The sequence below is a fragment of the Barbus barbus genome, assembly GCF_936440315.1.
Source record: "Barbus barbus genome assembly, chromosome: 49".
NCBI lineage: Eukaryota > Metazoa > Chordata > Actinopteri > Cypriniformes > Cyprinidae > Barbus > Barbus barbus.
The window spans coordinates 6,143,327-6,163,976 of NC_136727.1; the positions used below are offsets into that span (position 1 = coordinate 6,143,327).

General features: G+C 41.9%; 1 protein-coding gene across 2 annotated transcripts in view; it reads right to left on the minus strand.

Moving 5' to 3' along the window:
• Positions 1–8,469: 8,469 nt before the first annotated feature.
• The window catches only part of LOC306867179 (double-stranded RNA-specific editase 1-like), a 28,703-nt gene continuing 16,522 nt past the window's right edge, over positions 8,470–20,650 (minus strand). For both annotated transcript variants that reach the window (XM_079412754.1, XM_079412755.1), the window contains 9 exons: positions 19,553–19,621; positions 15,438–16,375; positions 14,533–14,647; positions 14,281–14,449; positions 11,605–11,756; positions 11,322–11,490; positions 10,072–10,253; positions 9,809–9,987; positions 8,470–9,686 (listed from right to left, as the gene is read on the minus strand). In XM_079412754.1, coding sequence (XP_079268880.1) covers positions 9,510–9,686; positions 9,809–9,987; positions 10,072–10,253; positions 11,322–11,490; positions 11,605–11,756; positions 14,281–14,449; positions 14,533–14,647; positions 15,438–16,375; positions 19,553–19,621 — 2,150 coding nt within the window. In that variant the 3' untranslated portion in view covers positions 8,470–9,509. The remainder of the gene's footprint in view (positions 9,687–9,808; positions 9,988–10,071; positions 10,254–11,321; positions 11,491–11,604; positions 11,757–14,280; positions 14,450–14,532; positions 14,648–15,437; positions 16,376–19,552; positions 19,622–20,650) is intronic.

The following is a 20,650-nucleotide window of genomic DNA, read 5'->3' on the forward strand; positions in this document are numbered from 1 at the left end:
AATCAATTCTCTTTCCGGCTCACGCTGCATTGGTTAAGCGTATGGGGCTGTCACGTGATGAACAAATGACTCAAACCCGAGACTCCATAGACGAACTAATCAATTCTCTTTCCGGCTCAGGCTGCATTGGTTAAGCGTATGGGGCTGTCACGTGATGAACGAACGACTCAAACCCGAGACTCCATAGACGAACTAATCAATTCTCTTTCCGGCTCAGGCTGCATTGGTTAAGCGTATGGGGCTGTCACGTGATGAACGAACGACTCAAACCCGAGACTCGATATAGACGAACTAATCAATTCTCTTTCCGGCTCACGCTGCATTGGTTAAGCGTATGGGGCTGTCACGTGATGAACGAACGACTCAAACCCGAACACTTGTCAGATAAGAGGTGGTGCGCTAATCATAGACTAAAGACCCAGGTAAACAATTAAGTAATATTTTCTGTTTCTTATAGCATAGTTTTGTATTGTTTGTAGTGTGATAAACGTTTGCATAAGTAGTAGATGTGTTTGGAAAGTAACACATAACATTTGAATTATATTTTGCTAAAATGAACGAAATGAACGAAATAACTCGAAAAAAGATTCGTTCATTTTGCTGAACGAGACTCAAAGGTCCGAGTCGGTAAAATGATCCGAACTTCCCATCACTACTTTTCACGTCTCTTCTATTCTCTTGCTCGCACGCACTCTTCTGGAACTTTTCCATCAAAGGTGGCGCTAACCTTTCACCTTACTAATCAGAAATCGGTTTAGGAACTTTTTATTTCTTTTAATTATTTATAACAATATAAATTAATTTAACTTTGTGGGGTAGGGATCCTCAGTCTAATCATTTTACAGCAGTAAGAATAAAATAATTCTTATAAATATTAGTGACCTAGATGAATGATCTGGGTTACACTCTCCCCTACTGAATGTATGCAGGTCCCTCTGCATGCTTGAATTCAGATGGTTTCAACCAGAGAGTAATTCTTTGAGGGATTCAGGTGTTCCGAAGAGGTAGTAATTGCAGTACTTAGACTAGAGAACAGGGACTGAATAACTAAACTGAGAGGATTACCCAGTTGCGGGTAATTAAGTCTGTTTGGGGGTTCACGGTGTCTTCTCGAACGTCTGAGATCTTCAGTTTCAGTTGTTTCACTCCGGTTCGCTTGAGACTCTCTGGAAATGCAACTTTCTCTTTGGATGGAATGGTTACTTCCTTCATCTTTCCTGCTTGAATTTTCAGAGGATTCACTATCAGTATCTGGTTTCTTTTGATCTGTCATCTGAGCAATTTCCTTTCCAGATTCATCAACTGGGCTTTCAACAAGAGCTTCAACTCCAGGTAGACTTGATAGGCTGCTCTCTACCGGTTGCTCTAAAGTAGGATGATCGGCCTCCTGTGGATTGGAGGTTTCCACTTCAGGTAAAAGTTTCCTTTATCAACAGGTTCTGTCGAGATAGGACGTCCTTCATCCTTTTCCATCACAGGTTCAGCACCAGGTAAGTGGACTGCTCTTCTACTTTTGGAAGAAGAGATAGGTTCTGAGTTAGACAGAATTCTGGTTTCAATCTCGAAGAACTTTCCAGGGTCATAATAGTCCACTGGATCATGGTTTGACTCTGAATGTTCACTCAAGCTTTCAGACTCTTCAGGTTCCTCGGCACATCTGGCTCTAGTCCTGGGTTTCCGAATCACTTTTCTTTCAACAGAATCATCAGGTGTGCTTGTCAACAGGAATCCACAAAGCAGCAGCAGATCCCTGTGCAGAGTTCTCAGAGGTCCATTCTTTTTTCCATGTTTAACCGTGTAAACGGGTAAGTCACCTGCTTTCTTTGTCACCACAGGTTCCCACTTATCCGCAAGCTTGTGTTTGCCTTTCAGATTAACATTTTTCACAAGTACACGATCACCGACTTCAAGAGTGGAAATAACAACATGTTTGCCATACCTCTTCTTGTTTCGTTCTGCTACCTTTGCAGCATTTTTCGTTGTAACCTTGTAGCTTTCTTCCAGTCGGCTTTTGAGACCTTGGACATACTTGGAGTGGAATCCAGACTGTCCATCCACAGGTAAACCAAATGCAAGGTCAATCGGTAGTCGCGGTTGTCTCCCGAACATTAGTTCGTATGGAGAGAATCCCGTCACATCACTCTTTGTGCAATTGTAAGCATGCACTAGAGGTTTGACATAATCCTTCTATCTTGATTTGTCTTTGTTGTTCAAGGTTCCTAGCATCTGTAGAAGTGTCCGATTAAAGCGTTCTACCGGATTGCCTCTCGGATGGTAGGGGGTGGTTCTAGTCTTGGATATGTCAGCCACTTTGCACAGTTCTTTAATTGTGCGAGACTCAAAGTCTGTACCTTGGTCGCTATGGAGTTTTTCTGGGAATCCATAGTGCACCAGAAAATTATCCCATAAACATCTGGCTACTGTCTGGGCTTTCTGATTCCGTGTTGGTATAGCCACGGCGTACTTGGTGAAGTGATCTGTTATCACCAGTATGTCCTTGGTGTTACTTCGCTCCGGCTCTAGTGACAGGAAATCCATACAAACTATCTCCAGCGTTCTGCTGGTTCTGATGTTCACCAGTGGAGTGACTTTCTCTGGCAGAGTCTTTCGTCGAACACGACGCTCGCAGGTTTTGATCTTCTTTTCTACTGCTGATGTCTAGAGAGTCCATCAGCATCCTGGTTTCTACTCCTAGCTCGGAACTGTATCTTGAAGGCGAATGTTGATAAACTTGACAATCATCTGTAGCTGGTGGCATCTAATTTTGCAGAGGTCAAGAAGTAGGTCAATGGGTTACTGTCAGTTATCACCGCAAATTCAGCCCCATATAAGTAATCATTGAACTTTGTCGTCACGGCCCATTTCAACGCCAAAAATTCCAACTTGTGGGCAGGGTACTTTGATTCACTCCTGGTAAGTCCTCTACTTGACTCTCATCTGTCCATCTTGCTCTTGGTATAATGCTGCACCAAGGCCGGTGGTGCTGGCATCTGTGTGCAACACATATGGGAGTTTGGGGTTGCCAAATCCCAATACTGGAGCAGAGGTAAGTGTTGCGATAACAGTATCAAATGCCCATTGACATTCTTGAGTCCATCGTTCTCCAAACTGTTCCTTCAGATTGAAGTACTGCTTTTTCTCATCTGTCTTTTTCTTGCGACTTTTCTGCAGTGGAGGGTACTCAGGAGTGAGATCATTAAGGAGCTTCACAATTTTCGAATAATCTTTTACAAACCTCCGATAGTAACCAGAAAATCTGAGAAAAGATCTGAGCTCCTTAAGATTCTTCAGTCTCTGCCAGGTTTGAAGAGCTTCAACCTTTGCTGGGTCAGTTTCAACTCCGTGCTGGGATACAATGTGGTCCAAGTATCTGACATATGTTTGGCAGAACTTACACTTCTCAGGTGAGAGTTTCAGTCCGAATTCCATTAACCTCTTGAGCACTTGAATCAGCCGAGCTTCATGTTCTTCCAGAGTTTCGAGAAGACTATTAAATCAATGAACATGAGCACTTCCTTCCGTTTGAGATCTCCCATAGAGCGTTCCATCAATCACTGAAATGTGCTAGGTGCATTTGAGATTCCTTGCGGCATCCTGTTAAATTCCCAGAAGCCTAATGGGCATACGAAGGCGGTCTTTTGCTTATCAGACTCATCCATTTCAATTTGATAGTAGCCTGACTTAAGGGCAAGGACTGAAAACCATCTTGATCCGGTTAAGACTAAAAAGGCTTCTTCCAAGTTAGGAAGGGCGTATGCGTCCTTGATTGTCTGGGAGTTTAACTTCCTGAAATAAATGCACAATCTCACAGAATTGTTCTTTTTTCGCACCACAACTATAGGAGACGAGAAGGGAGATTCGGACTCTCTAATAATACCAGCTTCAGAGCTTCAAGGAGCTCTTGAAGATGTTTCCCGAGAGCATCCACATCTTGTGGGTGAATCGGTCGAGCTCTCTGCTTGAATGGCGTTTCATCACTGAGCTTTATCCTGTGTTTTACTTGGTCAGTGTGACCATAGTCCAAATCATGTAATGCAAATATATCAGGCATGGAGTTCAGCAGTGATGTTATCCTCTTTTTCGACTCTGGTGTTAGAGGAGAATCTCCAAAGTCAATTGGAACCTTGGGCAGAATTGGCTCCATCTTCTTGCCTTCAGTATCAACTTTGGAAAACTCTTTCTCCACTCGCTGGACTGCATGGACTTCAGCTATTACAGCCTTCGAGGGAATCACTATGTCAGTTTTAGTGTCATTTCTCAATACCACTGGTAACTGTGCAAAGCGTTGCCTTGGCGGTAGACTGTTCAGACAGCTTGCCACTAAAAGACCACCAGGTAAAGAGGATGTTGTAGGTGGCTCCACTGACACCCACTTCTCAAATAGAGGCGCTTTCACTTGAACAAGTCCATCCAGAACTACGGTGCATCCCGCCGGTACAACTTCTTGTTGATTTCCCTTCAGGAAAGAGCGCTGTACATTCACTCCCCCCACCCAGGGACGCAGATGGGATTTTTTAACTGGCGGGGACCAAGCTGTCAGCAGTCCAGTTGTCGGTGGCGGGGGGGGTGGGGAGTGAGAGGGTGTGCCCGAAGTGTGAATCTTGCTTCATAGTACTGGCTTAGTACTGCTGCTCCATAGTATAAACAGAGTATGTGCGATTGCGAATCTCGAAAAAAATCTCAGCATCCACATGTAGGCTTAGCCTACATACACAACCATGGCAATGACAATCACGGAAACAAGCAAAGATGACACAAAAGCATATTCAAGCAAAAGCCAACAAGGATAAGTTGTGTGAGACAAAGCAAAATCAATGTTACTCACCTATCAAAAAGAAACAACACAACCTCGGTGTCCAATTCGAGTGTGTCGCTCCTTGAGTTTCTCTCCACCGCTGGAAAGCTGCTCCGATCTATACTTACACGGGTCCTACCTCTTGCCTGATCGTAACCCTTCTTTTTAATGTTTTGTTTCTATGATATTTTCCTCTTTTTTTTATCTGCCATCTCTCTCTATCTATAGTCGATCTGATAATATACGTCCTGACTCCTGTGCACTCAAATAGAGAGCTCTCTTCGTTCTATCAGTACAAGACACGCCCCCTTATTGCTTATTGGCTACACGTGTTTTGGGACTCGGTCAGACACTGCGATCAAAAGCGTTTTTCAAAAATGGCTTCGCGCATGTGGCCTGGCCGCCACTACTTAGGCTAATGTACATAGCGGAAACCCTGATTTATCCTCCGTATACTGATGTTGCCTTTCGTAGAGACAGTGAGGGGGATGGATCGGGTCACTATGAATCTGGGGGGGTCATGTCCCCCCAGTCCCTAGTGCCATCTGCGCGCCTGCCCCCACCTACAATCCCGAGACTCGAACCCGCAACCTTTGGATTACGAGTCTGAATAAAATGAGCTCACTATGGAGCCTTAAGAGCATGTGACCTAACATGTGCTAATGCCTCCTTTACTACATTGTTACCAAAAATGTGAAGCACATGGTAAATCGATTTTAATTTTACTGGTTGAAGGGAATCTCATTTGACATCCCTAAAATAAAATTTTGTTGGTTGAACATTAATATTATATTTTAAATACAATTTTCTTAGCATTATTTAAAAATTACGATATCCTATAGATAATAAAAAAGTTTAATTACATTCCTATCTGAAGTTTCTGTTTGAACTTGATTGATGTGCATTCTATTGAAATAACTTATTAATAAAAGTTATTATAAATTATATTGTTTGTGAACTTTAACTAGCATCACTTTAGTTCTGTGAAACACAATTGCGTGTTTGAGGTAAAAGAAACAAAAAATAGATGTCCATCAAAAATTTAACTTTGTGTGCTTTGTCCGAGATTTCATTCGGAAGTACTTGAGTCAATTTTCTTTGAGGTAAAATGCTTTCATCCAAAAGCCTGACATTTTTTTTTTCCACACTTCAAATCATCTTATCTCGCTTTGGCAATTTGAAGCAACCAAAACAACCGACATGTTGTGCTTGCACACAATGCCTTGAAATTACGCTTCACAAAAACAGTTTAAGTGGAGTGAGACGCACATCTATGACTCCAACGACAAGGGCAGAAAGAGCGCCGCTTTTCTCTTTTTACACACTTCACCTCCTGAAAGGCAATTTGGAGATAAAGGTTGAAGCTGGAAGCCATGAAAGGCATCTAACGCTAATCCTGCCTCACCTCGAGTCTGATCGAACTCTGAAAATCATCCGCAAATCTGTCGTTTCTTCCCTAAACCGTAAATACAACCACAAGGTTCGCAGAACGGAGGGCAGCTTTCTTCTTCTCACACTGGAAGTTCTCCGAAGTTAAAGATGGACATTTTTAAGTTTTGATGGCTGATAAGGTTATTTTATTTTCCTGTGCTTCCTGTGAGGTTCAGAGATGAGGCAAATCCATGCCAGGATTATATTCCACTTTCTCACCTTGCACAGGTGTGGAGAGCTGATATGGCCCAAACCCACATGCTCCCAGTGCACCATGGGAAGAAGCGGGACAGCTGTGAGAGGGAAGCCAGGTTTGCACAGATTATCAGAAACCATTTCTCTACTCGAATGGGAGAAGAAAGAAATTAATTGCTTTAGAATATTACTCAGAAAAGTCCTGTCTGAACTCTAGTTTGTGTACAGTATATGGGGAAATATTCTTCATACTTCCTTGTTTAGCAAACGCAAAACTACCTTTGCAGTGAAATGACTTCCGTTAAATAATAAATGAAGATTATTTGATGCTTAAAACATACTTTCGTGTAATCTGGCTGATTCAGTTATATGAAATAATATTGTTGACACCACCCAAAAGACACCAATAAATATACCAAAAACTACTTTTCCTATCAAGTTCGACATTTAGAGATGAACAGAATCAGAAAAACTTGTATTGATAAACACAAACTTGACAAATAATATACTAATTGATTGTTTTGTAAAAGTGTTTTTTCTCCTTTTTAAAAGTTGATAAGCCATTTCATTATGTGGTCCTACCATTTTATTGTTAGTTACATTTTAGTACTACAGTACTGCTTTAAATGTTTAGGAAATTACTGTTATTGCATCTTCATGAAATTATTTTAAAATAATACAAATATTTTTTAAATAAATGTAAGCATTTTTAAAAATCCAGTGTTCATGAACATCGTATTGTATTGGAAATTCGTTGAACGCATCTAAACACACATAAAACAGGATACAGGTATGTTTTTAGAAGTTCTTGCATTCTTTAGAGAAACAAAGGCTTCAGCCCTCAAAACTGATAAATGGTAATGTAAAAAGAGAAAAAGAGAGGAAACACTCTAGAATTTGAATTAAAGGAGTCACGGATAAAAGCACTTTAGCCGAAAGTGCCATTGTTCAAAGACCAATCCGCCACAACGAGCCTGTGAGCTCAGATAAACACAATTTCCCTCTAGTCACTGTGATTACCACACCGCTAATCGCTTCATTTTGCATGTCGTTATTGCAGGCAAACAAAAGGTCATAATTTAGTGGAATCAAAATTCCTGAAACGAATCCACTTGAACCTTTTTTGTTCTTAAGAACGCACAGAATACTGATGTGTTTTTAATCCCTCACCAAGTCTATTAAATTGTTTGGGTATTTAAAAACTTTCAAGCTTTCAAAAGTCGGTACAATTGCACAAAATGCCGTTTTTTTGGAAATTAAGTACAACTTTAAGGATTATAAGAGAAAAATGTTGCAATTACGTTTGGAGTTGTTGGGGGAATGTTAGAAGAACAGAAGTTCGACAGACCAAAATCAGAGCGACCGATAAGCCACAAAGACTGTGGTCATTTTATTTTCTTACAGTACAGTTCCTTTTATAATTTTTCTCTCATGTAAAAACTTTTGAGTCTTCTGATTCCGGCTCAGCAGAACCAGTTCAAATCGAATTCATGCAGGACTTTAGATCAGACAACAAAGAGCATCCTGAATTGCAGAACACACTGGCATCATGGGAATTTTCCAGGACATGTTCTCGACATAACTAGGTTGAGTTCTAGAGTTTAGAGTTCTAGAGTTTACATTGATTCTAGAGCTCCTGCTGTGAGCTGAAACAAACAAAATAATAAAGGCCTGGTCTCAAATGTTGCTCTTAGTCCTCTGAGGACTCGACACTTTGGTGACGTAATGCAGCAGACTGTTGGGTTGAAACCCACTGTAAAGTTCACTTCAGAGCTTTGCTAAAGTGTGCACTGCAGCTAAAAAGCACCCTACTAAAATGTAAAAACAATGATCGAGACACCCTAAACTCTTGTGTACTTCATGGATACATGCAAACAGGAACACAAATACACATAAAACAGCCTTTTGAGGCAAGATCTAAGTAATAAATATGAAATCTTAAGTAATTTTCTGGAATCTGTAACATTGTAAATTATTTACATAATTACAATCACTATACCACTTATTTTCTTTAAAAGCAACAAATGTTCCTCAATCGTAATCTGATTAATTTACATTTCGGATGAAACAGTTCAGTCTTTATTGTTTTCAATAAAATGGCATCACATTCTTAACATTAAACTATAAATTGGGTGATAAAATCAGTTAAAACAGAAAACTAAATTGTCACATTTACAATAAAGTGGAGATGTGGTTTTAGACAAAAAGCATGTACATAAAAATACATTTACAAGTATTAAAACAAACTTGTTTTGACTTTCCCCAAAACTGGGCTGAGCCTGTTGGGTCATTTTGTTGGATTATTTTTTAGCTACACATATTGGTCAATTACTGCTATTGGCCTATATTTGTAACTATTGGAGTTAGCAGACATCAGCTAATTATGTCCAATCAATCAAAAGGGAGGTGAAAAAGTGGGCCATTACAAAACTCATGCTGTGAATAAAACATCTCCGGCTTAATTAATAGCGCTTAATTATTATTATCGCAATTGTTATTTAAGCCCCTTAGGTTAGCTAAATGTCGAAAATATGCAATAGAGAATAAAATATTTCAATTCCATTATAAGTTATTTAATGTAAGGGTGTTTAAAAAGGTGGCCGAAAGTGTGCAACCAAGCTGCTGGTATATAACAACCATAATATATATCGGTTTGTCTCCTGTCCTGAGCAAAAACTTCCTGTGGGGAACCTCCTTGGTAAAAATTTTTTTTTTACATTATTTAATTGGAGTGAAAACAGTGATCCACTACCTAATAAAATTATAGGTGTAACAAAATCATTCTGAGGTAAAATTAAGCCAGCATTATAGTCAATGTGTTTAATTGTGCAAGCCACCCCGATTGGTTGGTTTAGCGCAAGTTATTGTTCATACCCAATGGCAAGATTTCCGCTGGGTTGCTTTTAACTGAGCCATTTTTTTTTTGGAGTAAACACAACCATGATTTTTTACAGATAAAAGAAACCAAGCAACTCTCAGTAATAACAGAGGCAAAAAAATAATAACTATGGAGGTTAGATTAAAACCTTGCATTCCATGTAAATGTACAAAAGATCTCTTGCCGACAATCCCTTTCTCTTGGTTTATCTTAAGAGGTAAGGGAAAACTGGTCTTGTTCAATGGGTTTTTCAACCCACGCTCCAAGTCCTGCTTTGTAGAAAGCTTTGAAGAGAGTCTGTTTGGCCGCGTGATACTCCACTGCCGCTTGTTTTGTCTCGTGGTAGGAGCCTGGCCAAGATCCTCGGATCCGGAGAGTCTCACTGAGCTGAGAGTGGTAAAAGGATATTTGCTTTTTAATATACCAAGTTACCATATTTGCTCAAAATTAAACCTTGATTGTTTAGATTCATCCATGAACTATCGTCCACCTTTATAGAAATGCTTTACCTTGGCATGTAGACAGACCCAGCGACTGTACAGGGCATGTTTACAGAGGTGAGACGGCCTTCCGAGATCATCTTTTCCTGTGGTGGCATTAATGATCTCCAACCCCTGATCTCCGACTGTCCAGTTGACACTGAAGTTGGGAGCTTTCCCAGGTTGCCTCGCTTCTGTGTTACTGATACCTGAAGAGGAGGGAGGAAACAGACATGGTTGGGCAAAGAGCTGAGAAAACTGATACAATCAGTCATTCATTTGAGATTTTTTACCACTAAGAAGAGGTCTGTTGAGGGCAAATGGCTTGGGCAGATCATCCATGTCAGCGATGCGCTGGTACATGGCTCTGGAAAGATGGTCGGCATGGTACAGACTTCCCAAAATTAAACTGGAGAAATAGATGGGTTCTGTAAAGTAACTCAGAAGAGACCCCTGCACTCCAATGATGTTCCATCTACAAAAGGAGAAAGAAAACCACAGATGTTTTTGAAAGGTACAGGTGTGCACCTGATTGACGGAAGAAAACAAAGTCATTGGTTCCATGCAGTACAAAGTATTCACCCCCTGCGGACATACAGCACGATACTTATGCCACAGTACCATAAAGGAATAAAACAACATCCTGATGTCAAGAGAGTGCAGTCGCACACAGTTATATTGACGGCAACCATTGAAATGATCGGAAAAATAACACCTGGGATCTATAATCTCAATCACTGTGATTTCTCCGAAGCCTTCAGAATTAGTTTTTTTTCCAAAGGTGATGCATCAGATCTGAGCTCTCAAAAAGCCTCAGCTCACAGCTGGATGATAACAACCGCGTTTAACTGGAGTGGATTTCTTGGCATCCAATGCGAAGCACGCGGATGTGTTTGCGGCAGTAGGCTTCCCTCAGCAGGACGGCTGTTTTTTGGAGACCATAATCAGAGCCCTAATCAGGGGCCCAATGCCCCTGCTCCAGGGAGCCCCCTGCTCTGGAAAGAGCTGAAGTGATTGGGGTTTCAGAGGCAAGAAGACAGCCAATCAGCTGCTTTCTGAGTGCCACTGGATGCAGGCAACGGAATGCTAACGAGACTTGTTAAAGATGGGGGGAGGGGGGCACAAGGAAAAAAGTAAGACGGTCATTGGAAGCATTCGACATCGAGCAGATCAAGGAGAGGTGTCACCACAAAAGTGGGCCACCTGATGTCAGAAGTGTTTTTTTTTTTCTTCAAAAAGAATCATCAAAGCCAAAGCATTTCCCAAAAAAAGGCAAAACGAAAAGGAAAAAAGTCAGTTGTAGCTTAAAATGTGAATAGATTTTAATTATGGTCACAGCACAATAAAATAAACACTGACCCCTATTTACATTCAGAATTTTAGCAAAAACAAACTTTGATTTGAAAATACATTGAAATGCATCAAAAATACATTGTTCTTATATGGAATTGAAATTGATTGCAAATGTCAACTTAAAAATATCTGCTTTAGGGCAAATAAATTTTGAGAGAGGCAATTAAGAAAACAATATTGTTAAACATACCTGGCAATCTTGTCACTACACGACATGGTTAGCAGTCGTTCTCCCTGCAACACTCCATCCCAGGTCTGAATGGTGTTACTTGTACGAACGGGTATTGTACCTTCCCCAGACTCAATCTTGGTTCGCAGTTGTCCGCGAGCCTTGCGGTTTGGATGCCGGTCGCCCTGGTCTAGAAAGAGCGAGCTAGAATTTAGTTTACTACATTTTAAAAACTGGTCCGTATTTTGTTGTGGCATACAACAACAAAATGAGAAAATCCATCCATCCGTCATAATATACATACCCTCGGCACCAGCCTCATGAGGGGAGAAGATCCGGGCATCTCCGCAGGGTGACGTGCTGATATACAGATGGAACTGAATATCATCTTTTAGCCGGTAGCCATGTTCACTACACCATCTGAATATGGATTTCTCATGTTCCTCAGTGCTGTCGCTAAAGAGAAAACACACTTGTGAGATCTATGATGTCAACAGAGACCATTAAGAGGGCTTTGAAATGTCTATAATTGAAAATAGGTCCTTGGCCTGACACCCATGTCATCAAATCTGTCATTTATTATTTCACAGCGAATAAAAGTCGTGTCTAATTGATTACACACACATATACATGTCCATATAATTTCATGCTAATCGGCATCTGAGAAATTGATCCAAAAATAATCTTCCATATCCACAGGCTAGTGTGAATGATTTGTGAATGATTTTTAATGATTATAAAATAAAGGATGATAAGAGAGTATTGTTACCACCCAAGCAATATTACATATTTTTATTATTATTATTATTATAAAAAAAGAATTTAGCCTATATATTTATTTTAAAAGTATATTTGGCTTATAATTTATAGTTTATAATTATAATTTTAGCCTCAATAAATAACATTAAACTGACAGTCGTTATATGATATAATAGCATGAAAATTATATATTAGTGTCAATTTGACATTAATGGTGTTCCTCAGGGATCTGTTCTCAGGCCTCTTATTGTCATAATTTACTTCCGTTAGATCACATTATCTGTCGCCATGGTTCTAACTTACATTTCTATGCAGATGACACATAGCTAAACACCTGAAAACATATCTTTTCACTTTGTTATTCTAATTTTCCTATCTCCTGATCTGGTTGTGTTTTTTGTGTTCTCTACATTCAATGTATATGTATGCCTTTATTTCTGCTGTCACGGTGAGTGATGAATGATTGTAAAGCGTCCTTGAGTTTGTAGAAAGGCGCTATATAAAATAAACGTATCGTTATAATTTAGAATGATGAAAAATTATATGGAATACGTATAATTGCAAATGTAAGTGTGACGAGTCGGCTGCCTCCCCCCTGTCCATCATCACCACCCCGTCCTGTATTCGCCGCCCTTCACCAGGCTCCCGACAGGAGTGGGTGTGTGAGAGAGGAGGGGCGTTGAAACAGCCAGGGCTGGCGGCGTGTGATGAGGCGCACCTGACGTGAGTAGAGCCTCATCACCGCCGCCGTTTAAACGCCGAGCGCGCCTCTCCTCGGGAGACCGGTCTCTCCCCCGTGCATGCACGCTGGTGTCCTCGTGGGTCCAGGAAGGGAGCGTCGAGGAGGACTGCCGCACCCGTTAGGCGGCTGACGGGCCAGGATGCCGGGCCGCCGAATCCCCCAGAAGCGCCGGGATGCCCGAAGATGGACGAAGCCGCGCAAGAGACGCCGCCGCCACTCGCTCCCGGCCCCGAGAGGGGAGCGCGTGCGGCCACCGGACTCCGCCCCTTCCCTGGACCCTTCCCTCCTGAACACTGCCCTCCTGCACAGCCCCGCAGCACGACGAGGACACCAGATCCCTGTTTATTTTGGACACTTTTCCCCCTTTGGACACTTTATTTTAATATATTGTTTAATAAAAACCTCTCCGAGGCTTGACGCCACACCCACTGTGTCTGTCGTTGGCTCCTCCCGCCACAGTGGTGGAGAATGCGGGCAGGCGGAGCCTAGACAGCGCAGTTGGGCAACATCTGATGACGTCATCCCCTCTCGCTCGCAAAAAGCCGTGGAACCCGCACGGGGACAGAGGAACGACGGGGACAGCCTCCCAGCCACCAAAGGGGTAAGTGACGTTCTTTTTATTGGTCATTTACCCTGTGGCTGGTTGAGGCTGACAACTAATACCCGGTTTCTCTGTCCCGGTTCCGGCGCGGTGCGAGAGGGAGAGTTGCCCGGAGAGGAATCCCTGCCCCGCCCACTCCGACCGCTGGAGCCTGGTTGAGGAAGGTAGCACTCCTGCGTGGGCGGCGACCCTCGGACGGGGATGTCGCTTGGGGGGGGGAATGTGACGAGTCGGCTGCCTCCCCCCTGTCCATCATCACCACCCCGTCCTGTATTCGCCGCCCTTCACCAGGCTCCCGACAGGAGTGGGTGTGTGAGAGAGGAGGGGCGTTGAAACAGCCAGGGCTGGCGGCGTGTGATGAGGCGCACCTGACGTGAGTAGAGCCTCATCACCGCCGCCGTTTAAACGCCGAGCGCGCCTCTCCTTGGGAGACCGGTCTCTCCCCCGTGCATGCACGCTGGTGTCCTCGTGGGTCCAGGAAGGGAGCGTCGAGGAGGACTGCCGCACCCGTTAGGCGGCTGACGGGCCAGGATGCCGGGCCGCCGAATCCCCCAGAAGCGCCGGGATGCCCGAAGATGGACGAAGCCGCGCAAGAGACGCCGCCGCCACTCGCTCCCGGCCCCGAGAGGGGAGCGCGTGCGGCCACCGGACTCCGCCCCTTCCCTGGACCCTTCCCTCCTGAACACTGCCCTCCTGCACAGCCCCGCAGCACGACGAGGACACCAGATCCCTGTTTATTTTGGACACTTTTCCCCCTTTGGACACTTTATTTTAATATATTGTTTAATAAAAACCTCTCCGAGGCTTGACGCCACGCCCACTGTGTCTGTCGTTGGCTCCTCCCGCCACAGTAAGATAAATATGTATATGTGTTTCACCTGAGGAAGTATTCCAGCTGACTGTACAGGTATCTGATGAGGGAGCGACGTGCGATGATCTCAGCATGGCAGTCGTTAAGGGCCAGTCCTCGATCACTCATGTACTCCCCATTTATACACTTGGTTCCTGTGGTGACGCAAATCACCTGAGCATTCTTCACATCCGTACCTGATAAAACAGTCAATGTGATTTAGCCAAATAGGACATATAATTGTTTCAACATTTCAGTCATAAGCATGCATTGTGCTTACCAGTTGTCATGACAACACCCGCAAGCACTTTCCGCCGTGCATGTGGAGACGTGAAGTTATCCGTCAGCTCACTGAACTTTTCCACAACTAAATGAGAGACGGTGTCTGCGAGGACCTGAGGAACCCACAACCATAACTGTACAAACATCTGTATACAGTGCTTGCATGTCACTAAGCTAATCAGCAACTATGAAACTGCTAAAAGACTACAGCGTTACGGAATAAATTCCAAGGACACATTAAATTGATGCTTTTAAAGAGAACATGTATCCATTTGAAAACTGCTGACAAAATGGCAAATGCTCAAACACAAAAGAAATGAACTGCTTGACTGACACAGACCTTTTACAGAAAGATCTCTTTAGACAGAGAGGTGAGAGCGATGCGTTTTCCTGTTTGAGAAGTGCTCCTGTATCTGATTTTAATTAAGATTCTGTTTATTCTCTTCAGTTGTTATCAAGGGGGAATGGGAGGGATTATGAACAGGATTAACTAATGTGTAAATAATGCCGTGTACACTGGCGCACCGATTAAAGGTTTAATGCTTGAGTTAATTTGAAATCCAACTGAAACGTTCGTGTGTAGGTTCTGATTTAATTAAAATTGTTAAATGAAGACTGGCAGGAGCTTTATAAAGGACAAATGATGGTTAAGCAAAGCTACCGAAGCATAGCATTTAATCGCATTAAAATTGCTTTTTCAATATCAAGCTTGATAAAATGCAAGACAGAAGTCCTATGTATGGGGTCCTATAGAAATTAAATTAAATCATTTATTGCGTAGTCGGTTTTCTTTCTGGGGCAAAAATTGAGACCATAGGGGGGAAAAAATTACATATTTTTATGTCAAAGGGGAAAGTACTGTAAAAGATAAAACTTATAAAAGATGGGGTACACAGTTCTTACCTGAGGCAGGTGCAGCTGAAGTCCCTCTCTTGGGATTGGCTGTCGGGATGGCGTCTGGTCCAGTTTCATGTTAAAAAGTCCTGACAGAGCCGCTTGGGCCGCCCTCGCTTTCGCCAGCTTTTTATTCCGTCCAGAACCTTGGAACATCTGAGTATCTACAGTAACTGCCATTATAAAGTTCTTGGCATGGCTTTCACCGCTCTCAGCCACAAACTCATACTTCAGTCCAGGCCGAAGCTCATTTAGGATCATCACAGCATTTTTGCCACTGCCTGTAGGGGGCGTTGTGAGTGCAGGGGGTAGTGGGAGAGGAAGATGTGACCTTTTGTTGTTTTTCAGTGCCACAGGCAAAGGGTATTCGTTTAAGGAGCAGAGAGACCCATTGCTGCCAAGACTCAAGTAGAAGGTGTCATCAGGCGGTGCGGGCGTCTCAAATCCATTAAATAGCATGTCTGGGAAATCTGCTTGATCTGAGGTGAAGTCTGCGTTAACAGTCAGTGTGCGGCCCATCGCGAGATGAGCTTCGGATGCATTGGGAAACTGAACAAAAGAGCGCAGCGCTTTTTCGGCCGCATTCAGTTTGGCTTTCTTCTTCGTTGGGCCTGAGCCCTCAAATAACTGTCCGTTAACCTCAACGGTCATGACGAACACGGGTGCATGTACCGGCCCTGTCTGAGACAGAAGCTTGTACTGCAGTCCTGGTTTGATTTCGTTCAGTTGCATGAGAGCATTTTTCGGCAAGACCGGCCCTTGCGGTTTCCTGCGCTTCTTGGGCCGGAATTTGGAATGCCCATGGCCTTTGTTGCCCTCCTCCAGAGGGCGTTTCCTGCTCAATCCCCGAGCATTTCCATTGGTTAAGTGAGGCCCCTGCCCCAGCACTTCTTTGGAGGAGAGGTTGTCCAGGTTGCGGTTTTCTTTAACGTCCATGCTACACGAACCTGTGATGTCCAGAGAGAGTAACTTACAATGCCTTCCATGCAGGACCTTGTAAATGTAAAATTTAGAGATTCTTTCATCTCTCTTTGTAACTGGATTGAATGATACCATCCTAAAAGCAGGTTTAGTCTAAAACATTTAACATTAAGACAATACTAATATGGTTTAAAAATTAATATTGCTTTAAGAATATTTTTTAGATATGACACTTAAATTGAGAGCAAATTGCCTTGTTAACATTTTAAAACCAAATGTACAGCAAACTTGCAGCAATAAACTCCACTATATTTCCATAATTTAGATATTTATACAATTTCTAGAAGAAAAACAATATTGTAAATATCTGCATTTTCCTGGGAATCCAGATTTTTCCCCAAAATACAGTGTCTCATTGTTCACCCTTTCTAAAGAACAACTGCAAACTACCAAAACAAAGAACATCATATCAACCAGTTCCCAAAGCTGATGGAAATGAGTGTAAATTCTCATTTATAACATCCTGCAGAAAAAGCTTGACAAGTTACTCCATTTGGTGCTCAGGAAATAAAAGTTAAAAGAGAGAGAACAGAAAACAACTGATATAGACAGTGCAACCAGAAAATGAATCTAAGATGTCAATTTGGGACAATTTTGTCAATAGGTTCTCCCCAAATTCTGATTGGGAAGATCTGCTTGTTTGGAGGTAATGTGCATTCATGGAAATGTGAGCCCGAGATGCACTGGGAAACTGTAAAGAGTGAAAGTGTTTTTCCCAGCATTCATCTTGCCTTCCTTCTTAGTTGAACCTGTATCCTCAAACAGCAGTCCCTCAACTTCTACAGACATATTGAAGATAAACGAATGACCTGAGAAAGCAGTTTGTACTATGGTTGTTGTATTGTCTCAAGTTGTGTCACACAATGTTTTAGCCAGACTAGCCTTGGAAAGTGGAGCAGACACGACTTTCGTTGTCCTTCTCCAGAAGGAGTTTCATAGGATCTTCAGTGGAAGATGTACAGGTAGCAACACAAACCTGTGATGTCCAGAGAAAGTAACTTCGGTCCAAGAACTTCAAAACTTAATTCATCTCTCTGTAACTGGATTGAAATTGTTATCTTCTAAAAGTCAATTACAAACACTAACAATTATTATGCAGGCAATTAATGTTAAAAATAAGCGGGTCAGTCGGCGGCGATAGCCTCAGGTGCACTGGGAATCTATAAAGACTGCTAGCCATTTTTGTGTACTTTGTACTTCGTATCATCTTGTTCAGTTGGCTCTTGTTTTTTTCCTGTGCTTCCTGGGCGTCGTTGTGGAACTATCATGGCCTTGGTTGCCTTCAACTAGTGACCGTTTCATGCCCTGTTCCTCATGGGTCCCCAAGGGCTTCCTTCACAAATCTGTCTAGGTTGTGGTTTTCCTCCGTGTTAAGCAAACCTATGTTCTTCAAAGAGAGTAGCCTTGCCTTTTGATTCAGGAGCTTCAAATATTAAATCAATGGCAGAAAAAAAAAAAACTGAAATTAACCCGAACGTTAAGAGGTATAAGAATCAATGGACAATCTTAGGGTACAACCCCATCTCCTTAGCTTCAATACCTTGTTTGCAACCTTTAATACAGACGAAAGTAAAAGTCAGTAAATAAGGGGATAAAAACAAAACACAAACACCACACGGGCACCACACATGATTCTTCATAAGGGGCTTTCGCTCAGTTCTAGGAACTAGCCAGCAGGGTGGTTCCTAGAGAACCAACTTCTCTCTCGGCCCATTTTCCTGGTTGCATTTACAGCAGGAACTCTGAAGCGGCCAACAACAACGTCTTCATTTGCTGCATTTACAAACGTCAACAACGGAGATGGAATGTAAACACAATTTACACGATTGAAAGCATGAAAATCCGACTAAATCTCCTATAACAACTTGCAGTGTTACAAATCATCGAGGCTGAGAAAAGAACAATGCTGCAGACAACAGGTAAATGCCGTTATCACTGTTTTCCCATGTTCATTGAGTAAATATGTTTACATGTCTTGTCAAAAATGCCAGGTGCTTCGTATGCATTTAGCCAATCAACATCTACTAATGTCACTTGTAGTTCCTATAGTAATGTTTTAAACCCTACTTTGAAGTAAGAGCTAATTTAGTTCCCCCAAACAGAGTTCCTAGAACTAAATACGTTCCTAGTTCCTGTGGTGCAAACACACCAAAAAGCATACTTTCACCAATAGTTCTATGAACTATGAAAAGGTTCCTCCAGTGCAAAAGCCCCTATCGAGTAAAAAAAAATACTTCAAACATTGGCAAACATTCAGTAACAGAGTTAAAGAAAGGCCTTCATCAAAGAAATGAACGAAACAGAACATAACATACAACCTGAAAAAATGCTTCAAATCTTCACACAGGTTGGAGTGTGAGTTTATAATCCTCACCAGACTGAATCATCACACTCCAATTTCAGAGTTGTCAAAAACCTGTACTTTTCCTCTGCACTGCCTGTCTACAAATTGTCCTCCTGGGCACGGTGTTAACTTCCTGACCATGCCCCCTATAGACTCTGAGGATACTGTGGATTGTGCACTGGCACAAAGGCAACAATCAAGTGGAAAACATGTAGCAGGATCTCACTGATAGGGTGGAAAAAAGCAGGAGAGCGCAGAATTCAAGGGCTGTCACTATATGTGTACATCTGCTATTCTGTTGCAGATTCTCTGATTATTTTAGAGCTGTCAGGTACCCTCTTTTTTAATAATCTATATCACTTAACTGGCAAAAAATGACAATGACGCTGCTAATAACAATGCAACACTGCAGTTTTTGGAGTATACAGGCTATGCACATCAGCAACAAAACAATGCATATGGAGAATTTGCTAAGGAAGTAAGGAACTGCTTGTAAAAATGGCTTAGCGTTATACCTAATAGACAAAAAAAAAAAAAAACAATAAAGATGGAGTATGGATTTCCCTCAGGAGGTCAAACGTACTTCCTTAAACCATTGAAATCTTTTCATCTGCCCTGAATTTAGGATTAGAGTTAAACAGAGAGGAATATTTGACTAGGTTGTGAGGATAAGTCTTCCAATCTTCCACTTTCAAATAATTTTAATAATGCAAAAATCAGAACATTGTTAAAACTGAAACATCTTTTGTTGAATTTCCAAAGAGATGGAGGTAGATATGGAAAAAGACAAAATGCTCACTCAAGTGTTTTTCTTCATCCAAATCCAGACTGCAGAACTTCTGCTGCCCCCTGGGCCGCCCACCGGCTCCTATTGCAGAGAAACCAAGGGAAGGACATTTAAAATTCCTCTCCAATCATGATTTCTGCTTATTGAAGTCATCTGTTCCCACTTACACCCTTCGCCTGCTCCCTTAATGAGGCTAATTAACCAGCTTTAATGATGGGAGACAACTAATGTGCAGGTGCAATTATTGCCCAATTAAATGCTAACATTCCCCTAATGAATCAGTGAAAGAGACAGGCAGAGCACGCTTTGAGAAAACAGTCACTTTTAGCATTCAAGCCTCAGCCCGAGTGTGAACAGAAAAAACTTTGGAGGAATTAAACGTCTGTTGAGGAGGAGCAGTTCTGTTTATTGGATCCAATACTTTAAAATACTTAAAAACTGAGGTCATGCCAGTTTGAAACGACATCAAAAAGGAAAGATGACTAGCAAAAGATATTTGTGACCACGGACCACAAAACCAGTCATATAGGTACATTTTTCAAAATTGAGATTTCTACATCATTTCAAGGCTGAATAAATAAGCTTTCCATTGATGTATGGTTTGTTAGTATTGGACAATATTTTGCCGAGATACAACTATTTGAAAATCTGGAATCTGAGGGTGCAAAAAAATCTAAATACTGAGAAAATCCCCTTCAAAGTTGTCCAAATGAAGTTCTTAGCTATGCATATTACAAATCAAAAATTAAGTTTTGATATATATACACGGTAGAAAATTCACTAAATATCTTCATGGAACAATACTTAATATCCTGATGATTTAGAAAAATGGATAATTTTGACCCTTACAATGTATTTTTGGCTATTGCTAAAAATATGCCCCAGCGACTTAAGACTGGTTTTGTGGTCCAGCCAGGGTCACATTTTACAATCATTCATTCTCATGCTTTGCCACACCTCTGTAGCAACATTTACGAAATATTTTGAAACCAATATTGGCAGAAACAAAATAACTGAATCCAAAGGCAGGGAGATATGGAAGCTTCTATACAGATAGGCTTGAACGAGGACACGGCTGTCAAGACGAGACTTTGAAGGGGCTGAGTGAAG